The 17,226-nt window shown below is 37.7% G+C and overlaps 4 protein-coding genes across 4 annotated transcripts; 2 read left to right on the top strand and 2 right to left on the bottom strand.

The window, feature by feature from the left end:
* Positions 1-685: 685 nt before the first annotated feature.
* On the top strand, positions 686-3,357 carry LOC103400480 (auxin-responsive protein IAA1-like). Its single transcript, XM_008339133.4, has 5 exons — positions 686-1,284; positions 1,489-1,685; positions 2,374-2,494; positions 3,052-3,113; positions 3,197-3,357. The coding sequence occupies exons 1-5, from the start codon at positions 1,013-1,015 to the stop codon at positions 3,220-3,222; spliced, it is 678 nt and encodes a 225-aa protein (XP_008337355.3). The 5' UTR covers positions 686-1,012; the 3' UTR covers positions 3,223-3,357.
* A 1,781-nt stretch (positions 3,358-5,138) lies between these two features.
* LOC103400479 (serine/threonine protein phosphatase 2A 57 kDa regulatory subunit B' kappa isoform-like) lies at positions 5,139-8,582 on the top strand. The gene is made up of 3 exons (XM_008339132.4): positions 5,139-5,674; positions 6,392-7,553; positions 7,761-8,582. The coding sequence occupies exons 2-3, from the start codon at positions 6,402-6,404 to the stop codon at positions 8,115-8,117; spliced, it is 1,509 nt and encodes a 502-aa protein (XP_008337354.2). The 5' UTR covers positions 5,139-5,674; positions 6,392-6,401; the 3' UTR covers positions 8,118-8,582.
* Positions 8,583-11,195: 2,613 nt separating this feature from the next.
* On the bottom strand, positions 11,196-13,289 carry LOC103400549 (uncharacterized). Its single transcript, XM_008339200.3, has 6 exons — positions 12,685-13,289; positions 12,513-12,588; positions 12,160-12,405; positions 11,945-12,058; positions 11,614-11,733; positions 11,196-11,517 (listed from the first exon to the last, which is right to left on the bottom strand). The coding sequence occupies exons 1-6, from the start codon at positions 13,287-13,289 to the stop codon at positions 11,395-11,397; spliced, it is 1,284 nt and encodes a 427-aa protein (XP_008337422.3). The 3' UTR covers positions 11,196-11,394.
* A 1,882-nt stretch (positions 13,290-15,171) lies between these two features.
* On the bottom strand, positions 15,172-17,226 carry LOC103400478 (protein PGR). The gene is made up of 4 exons (XM_008339131.4): positions 16,906-17,226; positions 16,492-16,828; positions 15,582-15,830; positions 15,172-15,484 (listed from the first exon to the last, which is right to left on the bottom strand). The coding sequence occupies exons 1-4, from the start codon at positions 17,049-17,051 to the stop codon at positions 15,353-15,355; spliced, it is 864 nt and encodes a 287-aa protein (XP_008337353.3). The 5' UTR covers positions 17,052-17,226; the 3' UTR covers positions 15,172-15,352.

Here is a 17,226-nt window from a genome sequence, read left to right as displayed (position 1 = left end):
GAACAGTTGGCGTAAATAATGTGTCGGTTTCTTGGATTCAATTAGATCATTTATTTGAACTTGATGAAAACGAGCTTATGACGTGGTAGATAACATGAACGACCACATCAACTATCACATTAGTTAGTATATAAATGTGATATATAAAAGATGATATGTCTAACAATATGTTGTACTCAATAAATATTGGTTTCGCTCTAGTATTCCGTATGTTTGGCTAGATCCCAGAAGAGTTGAAAACTCTAATTCATATGATGTTTTGAATTGAACTAACATTTCGTCTAGTTACACATTTCTTCGAATGTTTGAGGTCTCAAATTCAAATACCTTTCCCTAGAGAAATATTGTGATTCTATAAATCAAAATCTAAGTGATATACCGTATTATATCTACTAAAATAAAAACAAGAGGATTATAGGATACGCTAATTGGAGGATCTTGATGAATTATATATGTATGCACAACAATTAGCATGAATAATTTTTCATGTACTTAAAACATGACTACGTAATATTGTTATTTTATTCAAATTATAACACGTGTCTTTATAATATATAGAAGAGTACACCACGTAACTTTAGTCTATATTGCCTACAAGATTTTGTAACTTATCCTTATATTGCCTACAAAATTTTCTGCCAGCAAGTACTGACGATGATGTGAAATTTCCCCATATAACCATACAAAGAAATAGACAGGCTAAGCAATATGGTAAATTCCAAGCAATAGGGTAAATTTAGTAATCATGTATGGATGCCGATTCAGAGAGAGTGACAGAAACAGAATCGGATTGGATGTACCGACAGCCGGCACAAACTTTTAAGCTGCTACTGTCAAGCCATGCATGTCAACCGCAAGCAATGCTCCCGCACCGGACCCCAGGTGGCCTTATTCGCCACCCCTCGTGCCATTGAATTTTTATACCTCCGCCTCCCCTCCTGTTCTCTATATATTTAAGAGCGAAGCAAACGACCTGCACACGTTCACATAGTGCTGGCCGGCCGGAAAATTGATGTCAGCAAATGAAAGCATGGAGTTTAAGGACACTGAGCTCACCTTAGGGTTACCTGGTACGACGTCAGATTACAACCATCCTCGTGTCTTTGGAGGGTTCAACTTCAAGATAAGTAGTAGTAATAGCAGTTCGAAGAAACGTGGTTTCATGGATACCGTTGATCAAATTAGCCTGCACAAAAGCTCTGCAGCCAGCGAACCACGTGGCAGCTCATCATCTAGTAGTAGTTCTACAACAACTACCTCCGTCATCAAAGCCCCAGCTGCAAAGTTAAGATTTTGTTTTAACTTGTATATGTTGTTTCGGACATGCAGTAGTTCCGACGTGTGATATCAAATCGTTCAGTTTTCAATTTGTACTTCAAGAATTATATATCCATGTCAAAAGTTGACTAACCATCAGTACTTGTTTAGCCGCTTGACTGTCGACATTTTCATTTCAGCTTTATCTAACGAACTGCGTGTTATATTCAGAGCAAGAATAGTTGGGTGGCCGCCGGTAAGATCGATGAGACAGAAGGCGTTGGTGGTGGTGCGGAGCATCAGAAAGTATGTTAAAGTGAGCGCAGATGGAGCTCCTTATCTACGTAAACTAGACTTGGAGATGTACAGAAGTTATCAAGAGCTATTGAGAGCATTAGAGCGAATGTTCCCTTCCTTAACCATAAGTGGTCAGTATTATATAGAGTTAGGCTTTTTAGTCAAAATGGTTTATGGTATAACATAATTTTTCATTTTGGTCTATAACAATGAAAATCGATAGAAGTCGTTCTTGAGTTTGTCTACCGTCAATTATTTTGGTCATTCTACAAAAATATGTCAATATAATCATTAAATGGAGGGCTTGGTTTGACAAAAACACCCTTAAAAATGTGGTCACATGATCGTTCATGTGACACTTTAACAAGGATATTGATAAATTTTTCACGGAATAATCAAAATGATTTACAGTGGACAAACTCAAGGATCACTTCTATCAATTTTCATTGTCAAGGACCCAAGTAAAAAGTTATGCCAGTATCAAAGATCCTTTTAGCTAAAAAGCCTACTTAGTTATAATAATTAAGCTAAACTCTAGCTAGTACTTGTTAATTAAGAGATATTTTTCGATGTGACCGTCACACAAAGTGGTACACCACGTGTCGTTAAATAAATGGTGGGATATATGTGTTCAAAAGTTAATAACTTAAAAAATAAAATTTCTCACCACTTATATAAAAACACGTGGTGCACCACCCGTATTCCCGTCACAATTAAAAATTTCTCGTTAATTAACTAGTTGTTATACCAATATAAATTTGTGATACAAGCACTAATTAATAGATACAAGGTTAGTAATTAATCTTGGTAATGTTTTAGGTAAGTGTATTGAGGATAGCAATGAGGTTATGAAACCTGCAGCGAAAGGAATGGATCAATATGTGTTGACATATGAAGACAAGGATGGAGACTGGATGTTAGTTGGAGACGTCCCTTGGAAGTAAGTTAATTACTACAGTACTGAGTTACATATGCATGTAAAGAAAACGTTGTCACAAATATGCAAAAACATTTCATAAAATTAAATATTAATGTGTTTAGATATATATGTAGCAAGCGAATAGAGTACGTCTGCATGTTAAACTCCAAGGTTATATATAGTTGAGTTGACAACTCAAAATTAAGATAGTTCGGTTGACAACTCAAAATTAAGTGATGTCAATAGTAGCGATCCAAATTCAATTCTCACGGAACCTCCAAAAGAGGTGTTAGTAGAGTTTGGTTGGTAGGACGATTATATGATAAACTGTAAATTCAAACATAACTTGGTCGATTCTCCACCAGCTATGCAAGTCTTGATTTAACACTGTTGTGTAAATTAATGTAGAGCCGGTTTGGGTGACAAGGGTTTGGTCTATTTCCTTGTTCATCGTAGGTTTTGTTTTTTTTTTTTCTCTTTGGATTTAAGTTTGGTTATGCTATTGCTTTCATGTGACTTGTCCAACCTAAATCTATAACCATACTTTCTTCGTTGTTTTTTTTTCCAATTAATTGCAGGATGTTTATGGAATCATGCAAGCGTATTCGGTTGATGAAAAGTTCAGAAGCTGTTGGGATAGGTAATCCCTTTTAATTTTCTTCATTTTATTTATTTATTTCTTTAAAAGGTAGTCGTATAATATTTGATGTAATTATTTTGCAGCTCCAAGGGCTCAGATTCCTTCCTGACCATGAATACAAATGGTACTGCTCATCATGTACACATAAATGGGGTCCCTATTTCCTTGTTAAAACCATTTTGGTCAGAAAAATAAGAGAGAAATTAACCTGACTGAACCTTTTTTTAACCTTTTTCTGCTTTTAGCCTTATGTTTTTCAGTGGATATTTGATTTTAATTACAGCTGTACCAGTAAAAGTAACTCTGCCATACTACTTATGAACGTTTGAAATTTTATTCAACAACTTACTTGTTTTGACTTCTTAAAAACTATAATAATTTTTAACCGTTGAATGAAATTTCAAAGGCCCGGATCACTTGATTCGATGATCTTGGTGGAAGAGATCCAGAAATGATCTCTTCTTTTGTTTTTTGACAACATCATCGTGTCATGGATAAGTACATGTACTGAATCAAAAGTCATGTGCAATTTGCTGTTAAATTCCCCCAAATCAATACCTTCATTTAAAACTAAATAACATTTTCAAACTTGAATACAAGAAAGACGAGCAATGATATGAATAATTGGTGTAACTCACATCTTTCACTCTAATCACCCTTTATTTGGTGTAGTTAGAATATCAGTGTGATACTCTCTTTACACACATGTTCGAATCCTTCAGTCGTAGATTAGATTAATCAAAATACTACTCGAATAAAAGAAACATAGTGCATATCACAATATGACCTTTATAATATTAAAAATAAATCATCGCGTATAAGGAGCCAAAATGTATTTATGTTGTTAGAATGTCATCTTTTACAGGCAAGCATAATTCTGCAAAGAAAGTTCAGTAAAAGGGATAAGATTGAAGTTATTGGAAAACAAACTTATTGTTATGTGAATCATTTGGTCTTCTTTGCTTCTTCAAAGCCAAATAAGCAAACTCCGACCTTCTAATTTTGTTTTATGTTTGTTTAATATACATGATTCTGCTTACCGACTAATTAATGGGCAGCCTGTGGGGTAGAAAAAGGATTGGCAATATATTTTGTCATCTAGTTATCATGTCGATCCCATCATTTGTCTTGGGGAACAATTGAACAAATCAACCTTTAGTTAAATTCGCCAACATGCATTATGATTCTTTTATCTTTTCTTTTTCAAAATAACCTCTTACGAAATTGAAGAAGTAAAGAACTTATTGCTCAATTGGTTAATAAAATTCATTATTTGCATCGAAGATTGCGGATTGAACACTTCTCTTACAATATTGCTATATAAAAGTCAAGTTACCTAAATAATCCAACTAAGTTAAAAAGAGTACATGCAACATGTTGGAGAATTAGACGATGCCTCGCCAAATTATACGTAGGATAGCAATATAACGGTATCTTAAGTTTAATAACACATGTTTGCATTTAATCTATGCACTACTACATTTAACAGTTTTCGCGACAAACAACATTTAGTCGTGCAAATAGAATTTCCGTCGCAATAATAATAAGGCGACGAAATCTTCGTCGTGCACAAGTTCTCATGCAAAGGTCATGAAAAAAGACCTTAAGCGATGAAAAAATAAACTTATTTGTACAACAAACTATGCTTTGTCGCACTAATTGTATTGAAACAAAACCCTTCGCGGTGAGGACAATGGACAAAAATCTATCGTCTCGATGCCACATTCAACATCTAGATGCCGCAACACAAGTTGCGACTTGAACTTAGAATAATACTGTCACATTAACATAACTAGGGTAGGTTATTAGTCATGTCCATCTACCCTTTGATTGTTTAGGGCTAATAAAACACAAGGAAACCAAATGGGCCAGCAAAAATCAGTTAAGAAAGGGAACAACACACACAAAGGTTTGGGTTGGTGCTCCAGCCAACGAACCTGGTACACAACAAGGCTCCTTTCGGTGCCCCACAAGTACAATAATAGCATAACTTTTTACCAAATGGAAATCCAATCCAGATCTTATTCAGCTCAGCCAAGCATAGATTAATATGAGAAATATTTCTCATATTGTTTTTCTATTTTTTCATATAATTTATTTTCTTTCTTTTATTCTCTCTACCAACTGAACCCAAAAGTTTTAAACTTTAATTTTTGTTGGGTGGAGACCGGTGCCTGCAGTTCGCAGAAAATGCCACACCGCCTCTTCTCTTCAATCGAGGACCTCTTATTGATCTCCCATGGAGGCCCCCCCAGCTTAAGCTTTTAAACTTTAATTTAGTACTACATAAAAGGATATAGTGGATCAATACATCACTTTTTTCACGCCAAACACTGCCTTTCTCTCTCTACTTCTCTCTCTCTCTCTCTCTCTCTCTGTTGCCTGCCTTACATGTTTTTCTTTCCCTTTTGTTCCAAAGTAAATTGCTTTCTCATTTCTCACCCAAAATGTAATTTTGGGTAGTTTTGTGGATACCAAGAGCTCCTCCTCTGCTCCTCTCATTTGCTAAAAAGGGTCTCTCTGTGTTGTTTTCACAAGCACACCCAGAAGCTCCAAAACAGGTTTCTCTCTCCTTGAATGTTTGTGTCCGGTTTAGCTAACTTTGATAGACTTCAAGTTCTTGATTTTGATGAATTTTGTTTGTGCATTGCGTAGATCATGCCCAAGTTTTCCTTTTTAAGAGGGTTTTATGATAATTGTGATCTCGGGTTGGTGTAGATCTGTGTTATACTTCTGTTTTGTTCGAGATCTGAGTTTCCATTGTTTGTTTTAGCAAAATCTAATTACTTTATATGCATTTATTATCTTATGATTTGTTGCTAATTAGAGACTTGTTTTAAAGTTGTTTCTTTCTGTAGTATGCGTTTCTTTTTTGGTCAGATTGAAGTATTTCTTAGATTTTTATTGGTGTATAAATTCTTCATGTTTTAAATTGATTGCTTTTGAGTTTGATCTGGATTTACCATCTGCTGAAGAATGGCATTGGTTATTTTGGCAACTGTACTGCTGAAGGGGTTGAAAGATTCAGTTCAGTTGTTACTTGTTTATGCTTTTGTTCGGGATTTTACTGAAGAAATGTGGTCATGTAGATATTACTGATTAACAGTCCATGGACTAACCGAAGTTGTCTGCTCAAAGGCTTCAACTTCATCGCAGTTTCACTGTCTTTTAGCTTCACAAGTCATGATGACCTATTATGTGTGAAAGTTTTATGCATTGATGGAGTGATTTGATTCCTACGTCATTCTGCCATGTTGAATGTTGGTTGGAATTTGCAGGGTTTCCACCATGCTGAAGCAAATTCTAAGCAAACTTCCTCGCAAGTCGTCAAAATCTGATTCACTAGATTCTGCAGGGAGTGATTCTGGCAACAATACTCCCAATTTGGGGAGTGGGTTCCAATGTACAATTGGTGGGAGTTCTCTTACAAGCAAATTAAATGTTGTCAAGCGAGTGTCTTCAGCAGTTTTCCCGTCAAGCATTGCAGCTGGAGCTGAGGCAGTGGAGCCCCATCTATCCTTCAAGGAGGTTTCCAACCCTCAGAAGCATAGTCTATTTATCAGTAAGCTGAACCTTTGCTGTGAGTTTGTTGATTCCAGTGATCCAGTTAAGCAAGATCTCAAACGCGAAACATTGATAGAACTTGTTGATTATGTTTCTTCTGGGACTGTGAAGTTCACTGAACCAGCAATTTCTGCTGTGTGTAAAATGTGTGCAGTCAACCTGTTTAGAGTTTTTCCACCTAAGTACCGATCTAATTTTACTGGGGGTGAAACAGATGATGAAGAACCAATGTTTGATCCTTCTTGGTCATACCTGCAAATTGTGTATGATCTTCTGGTTCGGTTTATCAGTTATACTTCACTTGACATAAAGGTGGCAAAAAAGCATGTGGATCACTCTTTTATCGTAAAATTACTTGACCTCTTTGACTCTGAGGACCCAAGAGAAAGAGACTGTTTGAAAACCATTCTGCATAGGATTTATGGAAAGTTCATGGTACACAGACCCTTTATTCGGAAAGCTGTCAGCAATATCATATATCGTTTTGTTTTCGAAACTGAAAGGCATAATGGAATTTCTGAGCTGTTGGAAATTTTTGGAAGTGTAATTAGTGGGTTTGCTTTGCCATTGAAGGAGGAACACAAGATATTTTTGTGGAGGGCTCTTATTCCTCTACACAAACCAAAGTCAGTGGGTATTTATCATCAGCAATTGACATATTGTGTTGTACAGTTCATAGATAAGGATCCGAAGTTGGCAAGTACTGTAATAAAGGGTTTGTTGAAGTTCTGGCCTGTAACAAATAGCCAGAAGGAGTTGATGTTTCTAAGTGAGTTAGAAGAGGTTTTGGAAATGACTAGCATGGATGAGTTTCAAAGGATCATGGTTCCATTGTTCCGGCGCATAAGATGCTGCCTCAATAGTTCTCATTACCAGGTAATATTCTACTGCATAGATTGGCGGCCAAATTGCAATTCTTAGTACATCTTGAGTTTTCAGATTATATGTTTGACTGAAAATTTGCTTTGCTTGACACTAAGAACTATACATTAGCATGATCTTGATCATTCAACCGATAAAGCTTCTAAATCATGTTATTTTCATGCCTCTCTTTTCCCTCTATGACATGTTTTTTTGTTTCAGGTGGCTGAACGAGCCCACTTGCTGTGGAACAATGAACACATCCTTAACCTTATCGCACATAACCGCCAGGTAATCTTTCCTCTTGTCTTCCCAGCTATTGAGCGAAACACCCAAAACCATTGGAATCAAGCAGTGCTGAACCTGACCCTCAATGTGAAGAAGACATTTTGCGATATGGATGAGGAGCTGGTACTTGCCTGTCAATTTAAGTTGGAGGAGGAAAATATAAGGTCAAGCGCTGCAGCTGAGAAGCGAAGGTTAACATGGGAACGCTTGGAAACTGCTGCTGGTGTCCAACCTGTAGCCTGTAACTTTTTATCTCCCATAAAGCCTCCCGCGTGTCCTGTTGTCTGCTAATTTCTCAAGTACCAGAACTTGGCATGCATAGCTCTAATCGAGTATCAAAAATTGGTTCTGAACGGAACCAGAGATAGAAAACGGGGTTGATCATGTTAGTGATTGGATGTTGTACTTTGGAATTGTACTGATGGATGATCCCGCTGCGCTGAAGATTCGTTAAAGGACTGTTTTCCTTGCTGTATGTTATGTTTGTTGACACATCTTTGTATCTTTACAGAAAGGTTGGTTTGCTGTGGCCTATCTTTTGTAAGTTGTAATTTTTCTGAGTCTATCCCTATTAAGTAGATGGTGATCATGCTCAAAGCCATTGGCTTTGTAATGTCAAAAGAAGATTTGTATAGCTAAATGACTGTCCTCATTTTTTTTTTTGCAACAAATATGTTTGACCTTGGCTAGTATGGATTCACATGTACTAGGTGAAGTTCATAAATCTAAATGTTGCTATGATGACTTTTTGAACAACATCTGACTCAAGGATTCTACGCGTTATCTCTGTTTATTATGTTAGTGTTTTGGTCTTGCTTATGTTTCACAAATTTTGAGTTTAAAGTTATTTTTCTACTAAAAGAGTCATCTACATACAAACGGGAGAAATTTTGGTGGGGATGACGGATTAGGACAACTTTATGGGGGTGAGACTAGTGCAAAATCGGATGAGATCAAAATATATGAGATTCTATTTTGGTATGGTGTTTTGATTTTGGCTGAAGTAGCCATATAAAAACGATTGAATTTCGGTAGGACAGACTAACAAGGCAACTCTCGCATTTGGTGAGAATCAACTCGGGATCGAGTAAGACCAAATCATACGCCATCCTTGATATTTTGAGAGGTCCTTTGCGGATGACCTGGTTGGACTCCATTACCCATATTTTTCCGTCAACTAACCCATGTTAGAATCATACAACTGTCATACCTGAAAGAATAAAGGAGAGTAGGTTTTGGAGTCTCGTCTTTAATATTGATAAAGAAACAAGTGATTTCCTGTGATTGACAAGGATATGAATCACGGGAAGCCCTGATGATGGTGCCATGACTCATGCCATTGGAATTTGACTTCTCATCTTCATTTGGACGGTGACCACACATGGCCTGCACATATGTATACGTATACATGCACCTACTATACGTATATATGCACATAAACATGTGTATACGTATACATGCACCTACTATACGTATATATATGCACATAAACATGTGTATATGTATGTATGTATGCTGTTGAGAACGTAAATTCCACGTCAAGGAATTGAAGGATCCTGCATGTCCTCATAAAAGTTGAGCCGCTCTCAATATTAGCAATTAGTTTTTTACCTCAACTTTCTTTATAGTATCAGAGCACATTACCCACGTGTTGAACTACAACTCGCGTGCTCCCACGTTACCCAATTGTAATGTCACGTCCTAGGCTTAAATGACGCCATACATGTGCTAGGCTTAAATGATCTTATATGTAAGGGAGTATGTTGAAAATGTATATTCCATATCGAAGATTAAGAAACCTTGTACGTACTTATAAAGAGTTAGACTACTTCTCGTATTACCCACTAATTTGTGGCGGGATAGGATCTCTCAGCTTCATTCCCTCACCCACCTGTCCACCACTACTGGAAGGGTTTAGTACCAAATCTGATTAGTTGCTTATCACACGCAGCTTTTATCATTAAGTATTTCTATTCAAATTTGTAAGCCTAAAAAAGCATAGAGTTGCACAGAAAACTCAGCACTCTCTTAGTTTGTGATGGGAGGAAGAAGAGAAAATGTATGCACCATCGGGGCACCAAGAAATGTCGCTGGTTGATCACGTTCGAAGGCGCCACGAGGAGAAGGGCTGCCTCTCTGCTTGGTTAGTAAGAAAGAAATTTTTGAAGAAAGTTGAGGTTCTACCATAAAACCAATTGATAATATGGAGAGTAACCTCCTCCCATCAATGTGGGACTCATTCTCAACACGCCCCCTCACGTGTAGCGAATTTTCAAGCCTAATACGTGAACAAAACAACGGGGTGACGTGGAGCACATATGGCTGTTTGGCTTCACACGGGGACAACCTGCTCTGATACCATGAAGAAAGTTGAGATTCCACCATAAAACCAATTGGCAATATGGGGAGTAACCCAACCTTAAGCTCATGCAAAGTCCATCTTCCCATCAATCTGGGACTCATTCTCAATAATTTTTAGAGTTTTTACTCGTATATATTTAGTCGATTATCCTTTCAATTTCGTTAATTTTGTGATATGTGAATTGTGGTGCAGTTTGTTGCCATTTCTGCTGCTATGACTTGTGAGTGCTCTTTAGATGTACTTTGTTGTTGCACTTAGAATTTGTGAGGTTTTGAGTTCCAATTTTATGGATGACAGTTGTAATGAAAGTAAATCAGGCCGCAAACCAGGCCAAACAGAAGCCCTTTTATATTAATAGCGCAACTGACCGGCACTGTGCGCGAAAGCCATAAGAGCTTGAAAATTCCTCACTCCAAGACCCCTTTCCTTTAAAGGGACACAACATTTCTTCCAAGAAACAGAGAAATAGGTTCGAGAATTGTACTACTTGTCGAAATAAAATTGCGAACCCAGCTGCAAACTTGTAATAAAACAGTCTTAGACCAAGCATAAACAGAAAAACTGCGAGTTAACTTGTTTAACAACTATAAAATTAATAAGAGTCACCCCCATGTAATTTGGATTATATAATATCTTTTTAACAAGCATATGTCTTTTGACATGTAAATTTTTTCGCATATATCTTCCCACCCTTCTGTAATCCAGTATTAAATTAAATTCATGAGCTACAAGTTGGTTAGTTTCACTTTCACCTATATGCCTAGTTATCTTGCCGGTAGAGATATGCATCCTCACAAAAAGAACCCAACAAAAATCTCTCTAACAATTCTTCATAAGGAGGAATAAAATCGATTCAAGTCTATGCCCTTGCTGCTAAATGTTTAACAGATCGTTGAATGTCGATGAAATATTTTGTTTTGATAGTTGACAAGTTTTCGATTCATTACTCGTTTAGAGGCCGAGGAAGATATGCAGGATGTACAAGAAGACAAGTGAGCAATATGGACTTGAAAACTTGAATGTTAATTACATTAGAGAAAGAGAAGCTCTTCAACAACATAAAATTAATTAGATTTGATATTAAACTAGTGCCAAACAATTTCATTATTTCACCTTCAAGTTTCGAAAATCCACGATAATGATACTGGATTACGTAATCGACAAACAAATTAACTAACGAGATTAAGAAGCCGGCACAGTTGAGTGTCATTTGAAGAGTTTCTTGACAATTTTTCTGGTTGTGTGCTTCTCTCCTGTGTACGGCTTCCCAACTCCACGGAAAATAACCTTAGCTCCAGATAAGTATGCCGTCGCCAGCACAGTTGCAGCCTACACAATGCATGATCAAATTCAGTCATTAGTTCACATAACACATGATCATAGCATCAGCGAAAGCAAAAGAAAAAACTTGAAAACACGATATACCTGCTTTGGACTGGCTGCATGAACAACCACATCTGAACCGTCGTCTCTGGCCTCCTGGACTGCTTCCTTCATGGAAATTGCAGGATCTTTCTCGTACCGCTTCTCAAAAATAGGAATCCGCTGACATGGAACAAAAGTGGTTTCTTAATAATCGGAAGTTAATTATCAGGCTGAGACAGTAAGTAATAATCTTTACGAGTAAGGTGACTCAAACTTAGGTGCAAGGGGTGGGACACTGCCCCAACAAACTGACCTAAATCACGTCTGTGAAATATAATCTTCTTAAGTGAATGTGAATCCTATAATTGAAACTATCTATATAGCTCAGTACCTGGAGTTTCCAGGCATCTCTACGCAGCTGCTTAACAGTCTCTGACCGGAATGTATTACAGTCGGCCACCATAATAACGCTGTTCTTTCGTTCCTTCTGAAGCCGACAAGCAGCCTGCAGCAAGTTGATCACAATGTATGATTAAACAGAACCATTTAGTAAATTAGAGGCCTGCTTGACTTAAGCACAAGAAATAAATCAATCGGCTTAATTACCTTAACCGAACTGATTGCTTTCCAATCTCCCGTGGTGTCAATGTAAGCGAAAACACAGGGTTTCCTTGGCACATTCTTCTGCAGATTCAGTATAGGAGAAGAGTCCGCGGTAGGAGTTAAAATACGAACAAATTCTTCTTCCATTGCTGCCTGCACAGCAGAAGATATTGTTGTGAACCACGGCAACTTTTTACCCTCAAGACTAGCAGCCACTGATTCACAAAGCTCCTCAGCTACGGCCTCGGCCTACGAAAAAGCACAGACAGATTACAAATAAATTAATTAAGAAACTTGATGATCAAGGTGGCAGCATAAGATTAGGTATTAATTAAATTAAGAAACAAAATATATACCACATTCTTGGCCATGATCAGCTTCTCTTTGAGAGCTTTCAAAGCTGGTTCGAGGTCCGACTTCTCCAATGGCATTCTTTAAGAAATTTACCAGCATAATTAGTAATTAATCAACTTAGAGTAGGAATACAGATAAAGATAATAAAGCATCAAGATACATAGAATGACTTACCTCCGGAACATACACGAAAACCACCCGTTATTTTTGTATCCTTCATGTCCAGCCTTTTGCACGGGTTTTGACTCAAAGTAGTCCTCTTTAGGGGATGTGTATTCAATTGGAATTTTAACGGACTGATCATACTCCTTATTAAGGCCAGGGTATTCAATAGGATATTTGACGGACTCAAACTCCTCGTCAAGGGAAGGGTACTGAATTGGTATTTTAACGTAGTTCATAAGTTGTTTAAAAGGTTCATCAAAATCATTGTAGACGTCCCTCCTCGTCGGATCATAAATCTCCAAGAACTTATGCTTTGCCATCGAAAGCAGTTCATCCACATACCAGACGTCATGGAAGGTTTTCTGATCATAAACAGAGAGAAACACGAGGCGAATCTCGTCATGGAAGGTCCATTTGAGTGTGTAAGCAGCCCCCGGGCGATTATAATCCAAAGATGACGTCGCTGCTGCTGCGCCAGACAGTTCCTCCATAAGACAGGATTCGATGAAGTTTCCAAGTACTTGGGATCCATGGCCGTTAAGAGCACTTTGAAGCTCTTTATATGTCCACAGGATTAGTCCTCCCCTGGTAAATATGAACAATTGTTCCAACATCTTCAAGTGATAACTTGAATGCCACTCTGCAGTCAAATGCATAACACATTAATTAACTCAGCAGCCGTAGAATTGAAAGATAAACACAAGAGGTTTATGTCCCCCGACCAAATGTAACTTTTTTTGGTCGAAAAAACAAAAATTATAACTAGAAATTAAGTTACACTACACAACAACAAGAAACAAAAAGTTTACCAAATGTTATGAACTAAGAAGATCGGCAGGCTAAGCGATTAAAAACAAAACTAACTTTGAAGTAGCGTAGGTGCTTCGAAATGCAGGCTCGGTGCTTAAAACAAGATTGGGTTTTGTATGATGAACTCAGAAGAAATGCATCTATCTCACTCTATTTATGCTGATCGTTCTTACTTGGTTGTCAAGCAAACCCTAAGTCATGATCTTCTTAGGAGAATCTGTGTTTAGGTTAACCTAGTATCCTCCCAACCGAATGATTATCTTGATAAGTATCATAATGATTTAATTTTCGATCTCGATTCTTACTAAATAGCAGCAAATGCTTATGATCTAGTGAAATATATGTAACTCCTTGTTTGTTTATTAGATCAGACCGAGATTTCGTCATGATCTCGTGAAATATTTGCCTTTGGTATTGTTTGTTTGCACTGTAGGCCTTGGATTTATGTAATCTATATATGTATATATGTATGCGCGCATGCATCCACCCATGCGGAACTACCATTTATGATCATTAAAAGGAATCTCACAAGTTCATTTTGTATATCGAAGGTGATCGATATCTAGTAAAAATCGAAGTTTATTTTATATATCTAGTTCATTTTGTATATTGAAAGTGATTGATATCTGGTAAAAATCATAGTTTATTTTATAAATCAACTTCCACCGTAATCTTTTTGTATTCTACACGATGATCTCCCTACAATTACGTAAGTTGGCAAAATCTTTAGTGCAACTAGTTGCATATCTGATTGTATTTGTCATTTTTTTTACTTAATAAGACACGTAATAAAAAGAGAAATATACACATAGCAAAGCCAATCCTAGTATAGAATGAGCCGGGCTAACCCGGTAACTGCTCGGGCCCAAGGACTCGGGGGCACCAAAATCATTTTGTTGGTCTGTGGGTATGCGGTTATGTTTTTGCAATGTTAAAAATAATTAAAACTCAAATAAATTAGCAAAATAATACAAGCAGCAGTGTTGGTTTTCGCTGCTTTGTTGCATAAGAGGCCCCTTTTCTTCTTTTCTTTTTAAATCTGTAACTTGAGTTTTATATGTAGGCATTGGTTATAGTGTAATTGCACACATATTCATTTCATTTAAATACCACGCACGCAGGTTCAAATCTCCCCAGCAACAAATTCAGATTAAATATATTGTATGGAAGAAAAAAATAGTAGTTTTCTGTATACTAATTTTCACAATTTCATAGTCTTATAGCGATATATATATATATATGTTTTTTTTTTGGATAAAGGATATTAAGAACCTTAAAAATTATTACTGTAATTTGGTATTCATTCATTGTTTATATACAAAAACGAAAAAAACTCAAAACATTTTTCTAATGGGACCGATATTTCCAATTGGTAAAAGGTTAGTAAATTAGAAGGAAAATAAAAAAACACCATACAACTATAAGTTTAGTACAAAAATACTTATGTCACATTAATAATAGAGCATCTTTGTTAACGTTGCCCATGGCCTCAAAAATCTCAGTACCGGCTCTAACACATTGCATCTAAGGGCGGAGCCACTGGGGTGAGCTCCTCAAGCCGTGTGTAAAGTGAAATGATTTTCCTGCTACCTGTTTTGCAGCTGAAAATTTTACAACGCTACTCGCTAGCCATCTAGAAGTATCAGTTCCTCAAACCACCACTCAGCTAGCCATCTACAAGTATCATTTCCTCAAACCACACTTATTAGAAGGTTAACATTTACTAAACTCTTTATCCAAATCATGGTTTACAATGATACAGATTACCGTTATCGTGCTAGCGTACATGAAACAGTTTCGATTGCATCTACACCACGTCGCCATCTTAGATGATAATGGAAAGATCATTCTGTTGAGCAGGTCGATCTCAAAAAACGTAAACGCAGGCAATGGAAGTGAGAATTGTTGTCAGCAGTATCGAAACAACATTCACAGCATTGTTGTCAAGAAAGTTAAGACCTGAAATTTGCTCAACTGTTGGCCCCGGCTTTCCAACAACCTGGAGAAACAAAAGAAGTTGGAATGAGATTAGTTAAGCAGATTCAATTGTTGCCTTAAAGATGATAACATCAGATTCGCGTATGCCTTTAACACACCTTGTTACGAACAGTGCAGAATCCACTGAATTGCAGCGTTGCTCCCAAAAGAGAATCGATGACACTACCGCCTAGTCCGGCAAGAGTAGAAATAGGTATCACCAACAGCTGCTTCAGTGCTACATCATATGCGCATTTTGTAGTGAGAAATCCAATAACCACAAATGTCAGTCCGATAAGGGAGCCTGCAGCCGCAGCTGCCAGTAGTCCTGCTTTTGTAACTCCGCCATTGGTACCCTTCCGAACAGGCTGCCAACACAATGTGGAGACCCAAATTAATATCCGTATCTACATATTCAAGCAGCCAGATAATTTCGATTTCTTTGAGCTAGACAAATACATTACCCATAACACCATAAATGCCAATCATGACAGAAAAAATACTTTATACCCTTAGTCTATAAGGCGATCGGTAATTCTTTAGAACAGTTCAATTCAAAGTATAAAAAGATGCACAAATAACACTCATAAGCAACAGCACGAAAGCAACTAGGCTTTTACAAGGAAGATGGGAGACGACAGGGAACTGCGAAAATGTAATGATACATACTATATGTGTGTTCATATGACAATTCAACTAGTTATCGAGTTTAAGGACACGTATTCTAGACAGAACTTTGATGATTAGGTACGAATAAGAAATTTACCTACACCGGGATGCCAGGTAATCCAACTTAATCACGCATAGAAATGCATTTTTAACTTCCCCACATGGCAATGCGCCATTAGATTGGGATACCGCCACAATGACATCCCTTTGTAAGGAAGTTCTTTCTCCAGCTCAAGATATGTACAGAAGTGCACGCATTTGCAATTTTGCAGCAAGAATAAGATGCGAAAAATTGAAACTTTGGCAAAATCTAAGCTTAACCCAAGTGAGAAAATACTAAATCGAGCAGGTCATACGAACCTTAAGAGTCGTGATCAACCGAGGCTGAGCATCGCTCAGAACTCCGAGCTCAGAAGACCAGGTGTCGCCATTGCTGCAAGCATAGTGACCAATAACCCCACCAACGAGCGCCGTAACGAGAACTGAGTCGTTCGAGTCCAAGCATTTCTCCTGCAATCCCGATTTTGCCCACAGAATCAGAACCAACATCGACGCGATCCCACTGTTGGACAACACCTGCACCCAATTTCTCTGGCCACCCTCTTTGAAATCGGCGTCGACGCGCCGCTTCTTGTCTTCCCCGATCTTGGTCAGCTTCGACGATGTGAAGAAGAACATCAGCAGCAGAGCTCCGTACCTTCGATGAGCAAACTTTGTGGGCAATAAGGCTGTTTGGATGCCGAGAAAATAAAAGAAAGTGGAAAGAAAATTCACCTGTATCCGACTGCAATGTGGATGGTCATGACGGCAAAACCCGCGATTGCCCCTGAGAGGTTGAGTGATTTTCTTCGGTAGGATCTCGCGGCGATCAACGACGAGACTAGGACCGCGATTAGCGGTTGGATTAAGAGTTTATCCATGCTTATCGCTCTAAACTTTGGATTAATTTTCGGGATTATGGTGGGAAGGAAGGTAAGGAAACAATGGAAGAAATGGGAAGAATGTCTGTTCACCGTGCACTGCGCCTAATAATTTTTGGCATCTCTTGTATTTTCTGGTGGCCTACACTTTATATGTGGGGATAAATTTATTATA

Source organism: Malus domestica, chromosome 15 (genome assembly GCF_042453785.1).
Source record: "Malus domestica chromosome 15, GDT2T_hap1".
Classification (NCBI taxonomy): Eukaryota; Viridiplantae; Streptophyta; class Magnoliopsida; order Rosales; family Rosaceae; genus Malus; species Malus domestica.
This window is presented reverse-complemented; position numbering and strand designations above follow the sequence as displayed.

Bases quoted from the DNA above. Each gene is read 5' to 3' on its own strand.
- LOC103400480 (XM_008339133.4), top strand. From the start codon at position 1,013: ATGTCAGCAAATGAAAGCATGGAGTTTAAGGACACTGAGCTCACCTTA. The intron at 1,285-1,488 runs GTTAAGATTTTG...TGTTATATTCAG, and splicing joins ATCAAAGCCCCAGCTGCAAA to AGCAAGAATAGTTGGGTGGC. The intron at 3,114-3,196 runs GTAATCCCTTTT...ATTATTTTGCAG, and splicing joins TTCAGAAGCTGTTGGGATAG to CTCCAAGGGCTCAGATTCCT.
- LOC103400549 (XM_008339200.3), bottom strand. From the start codon at position 13,289: ATGTTGGAACAATTGTTCATATTTACCAGGGGAGGACTAATCCTGTGG. The intron at 12,406-12,512 runs GTATATATTTTG...GCTTTTTCGTAG, and splicing joins TGATCATGGCCAAGAATGTG to GCCGAGGCCGTAGCTGAGGA. The intron at 11,518-11,613 runs GTATATCGTGTT...TGCATTGTGTAG, and splicing joins ATGCAGCCAGTCCAAAGCAG to GCTGCAACTGTGCTGGCGAC.
- LOC103400478 (XM_008339131.4), bottom strand. From the start codon at position 17,051: ATGGATAAACTCTTAATCCAACCGCTAATCGCGGTCCTAGTCTCGTCG. The intron at 15,831-16,491 runs GTTCGTATGACC...TTGTGTTGGCAG, and splicing joins GGTTGATCACGACTCTTAAG to CCTGTTCGGAAGGGTACCAA. The intron at 15,485-15,581 runs GTGTGTTAAAGG...TTGTTTCTCCAG, and splicing joins TCTGCACTGTTCGTAACAAG to GTTGTTGGAAAGCCGGGGCC.
- LOC103400479 (XM_008339132.4), top strand. From the start codon at position 6,402: ATGCTGAAGCAAATTCTAAGCAAACTTCCTCGCAAGTCGTCAAAATCT. The intron at 7,554-7,760 runs GTAATATTCTAC...TTTTTGTTTCAG, and splicing joins TCAATAGTTCTCATTACCAG to GTGGCTGAACGAGCCCACTT.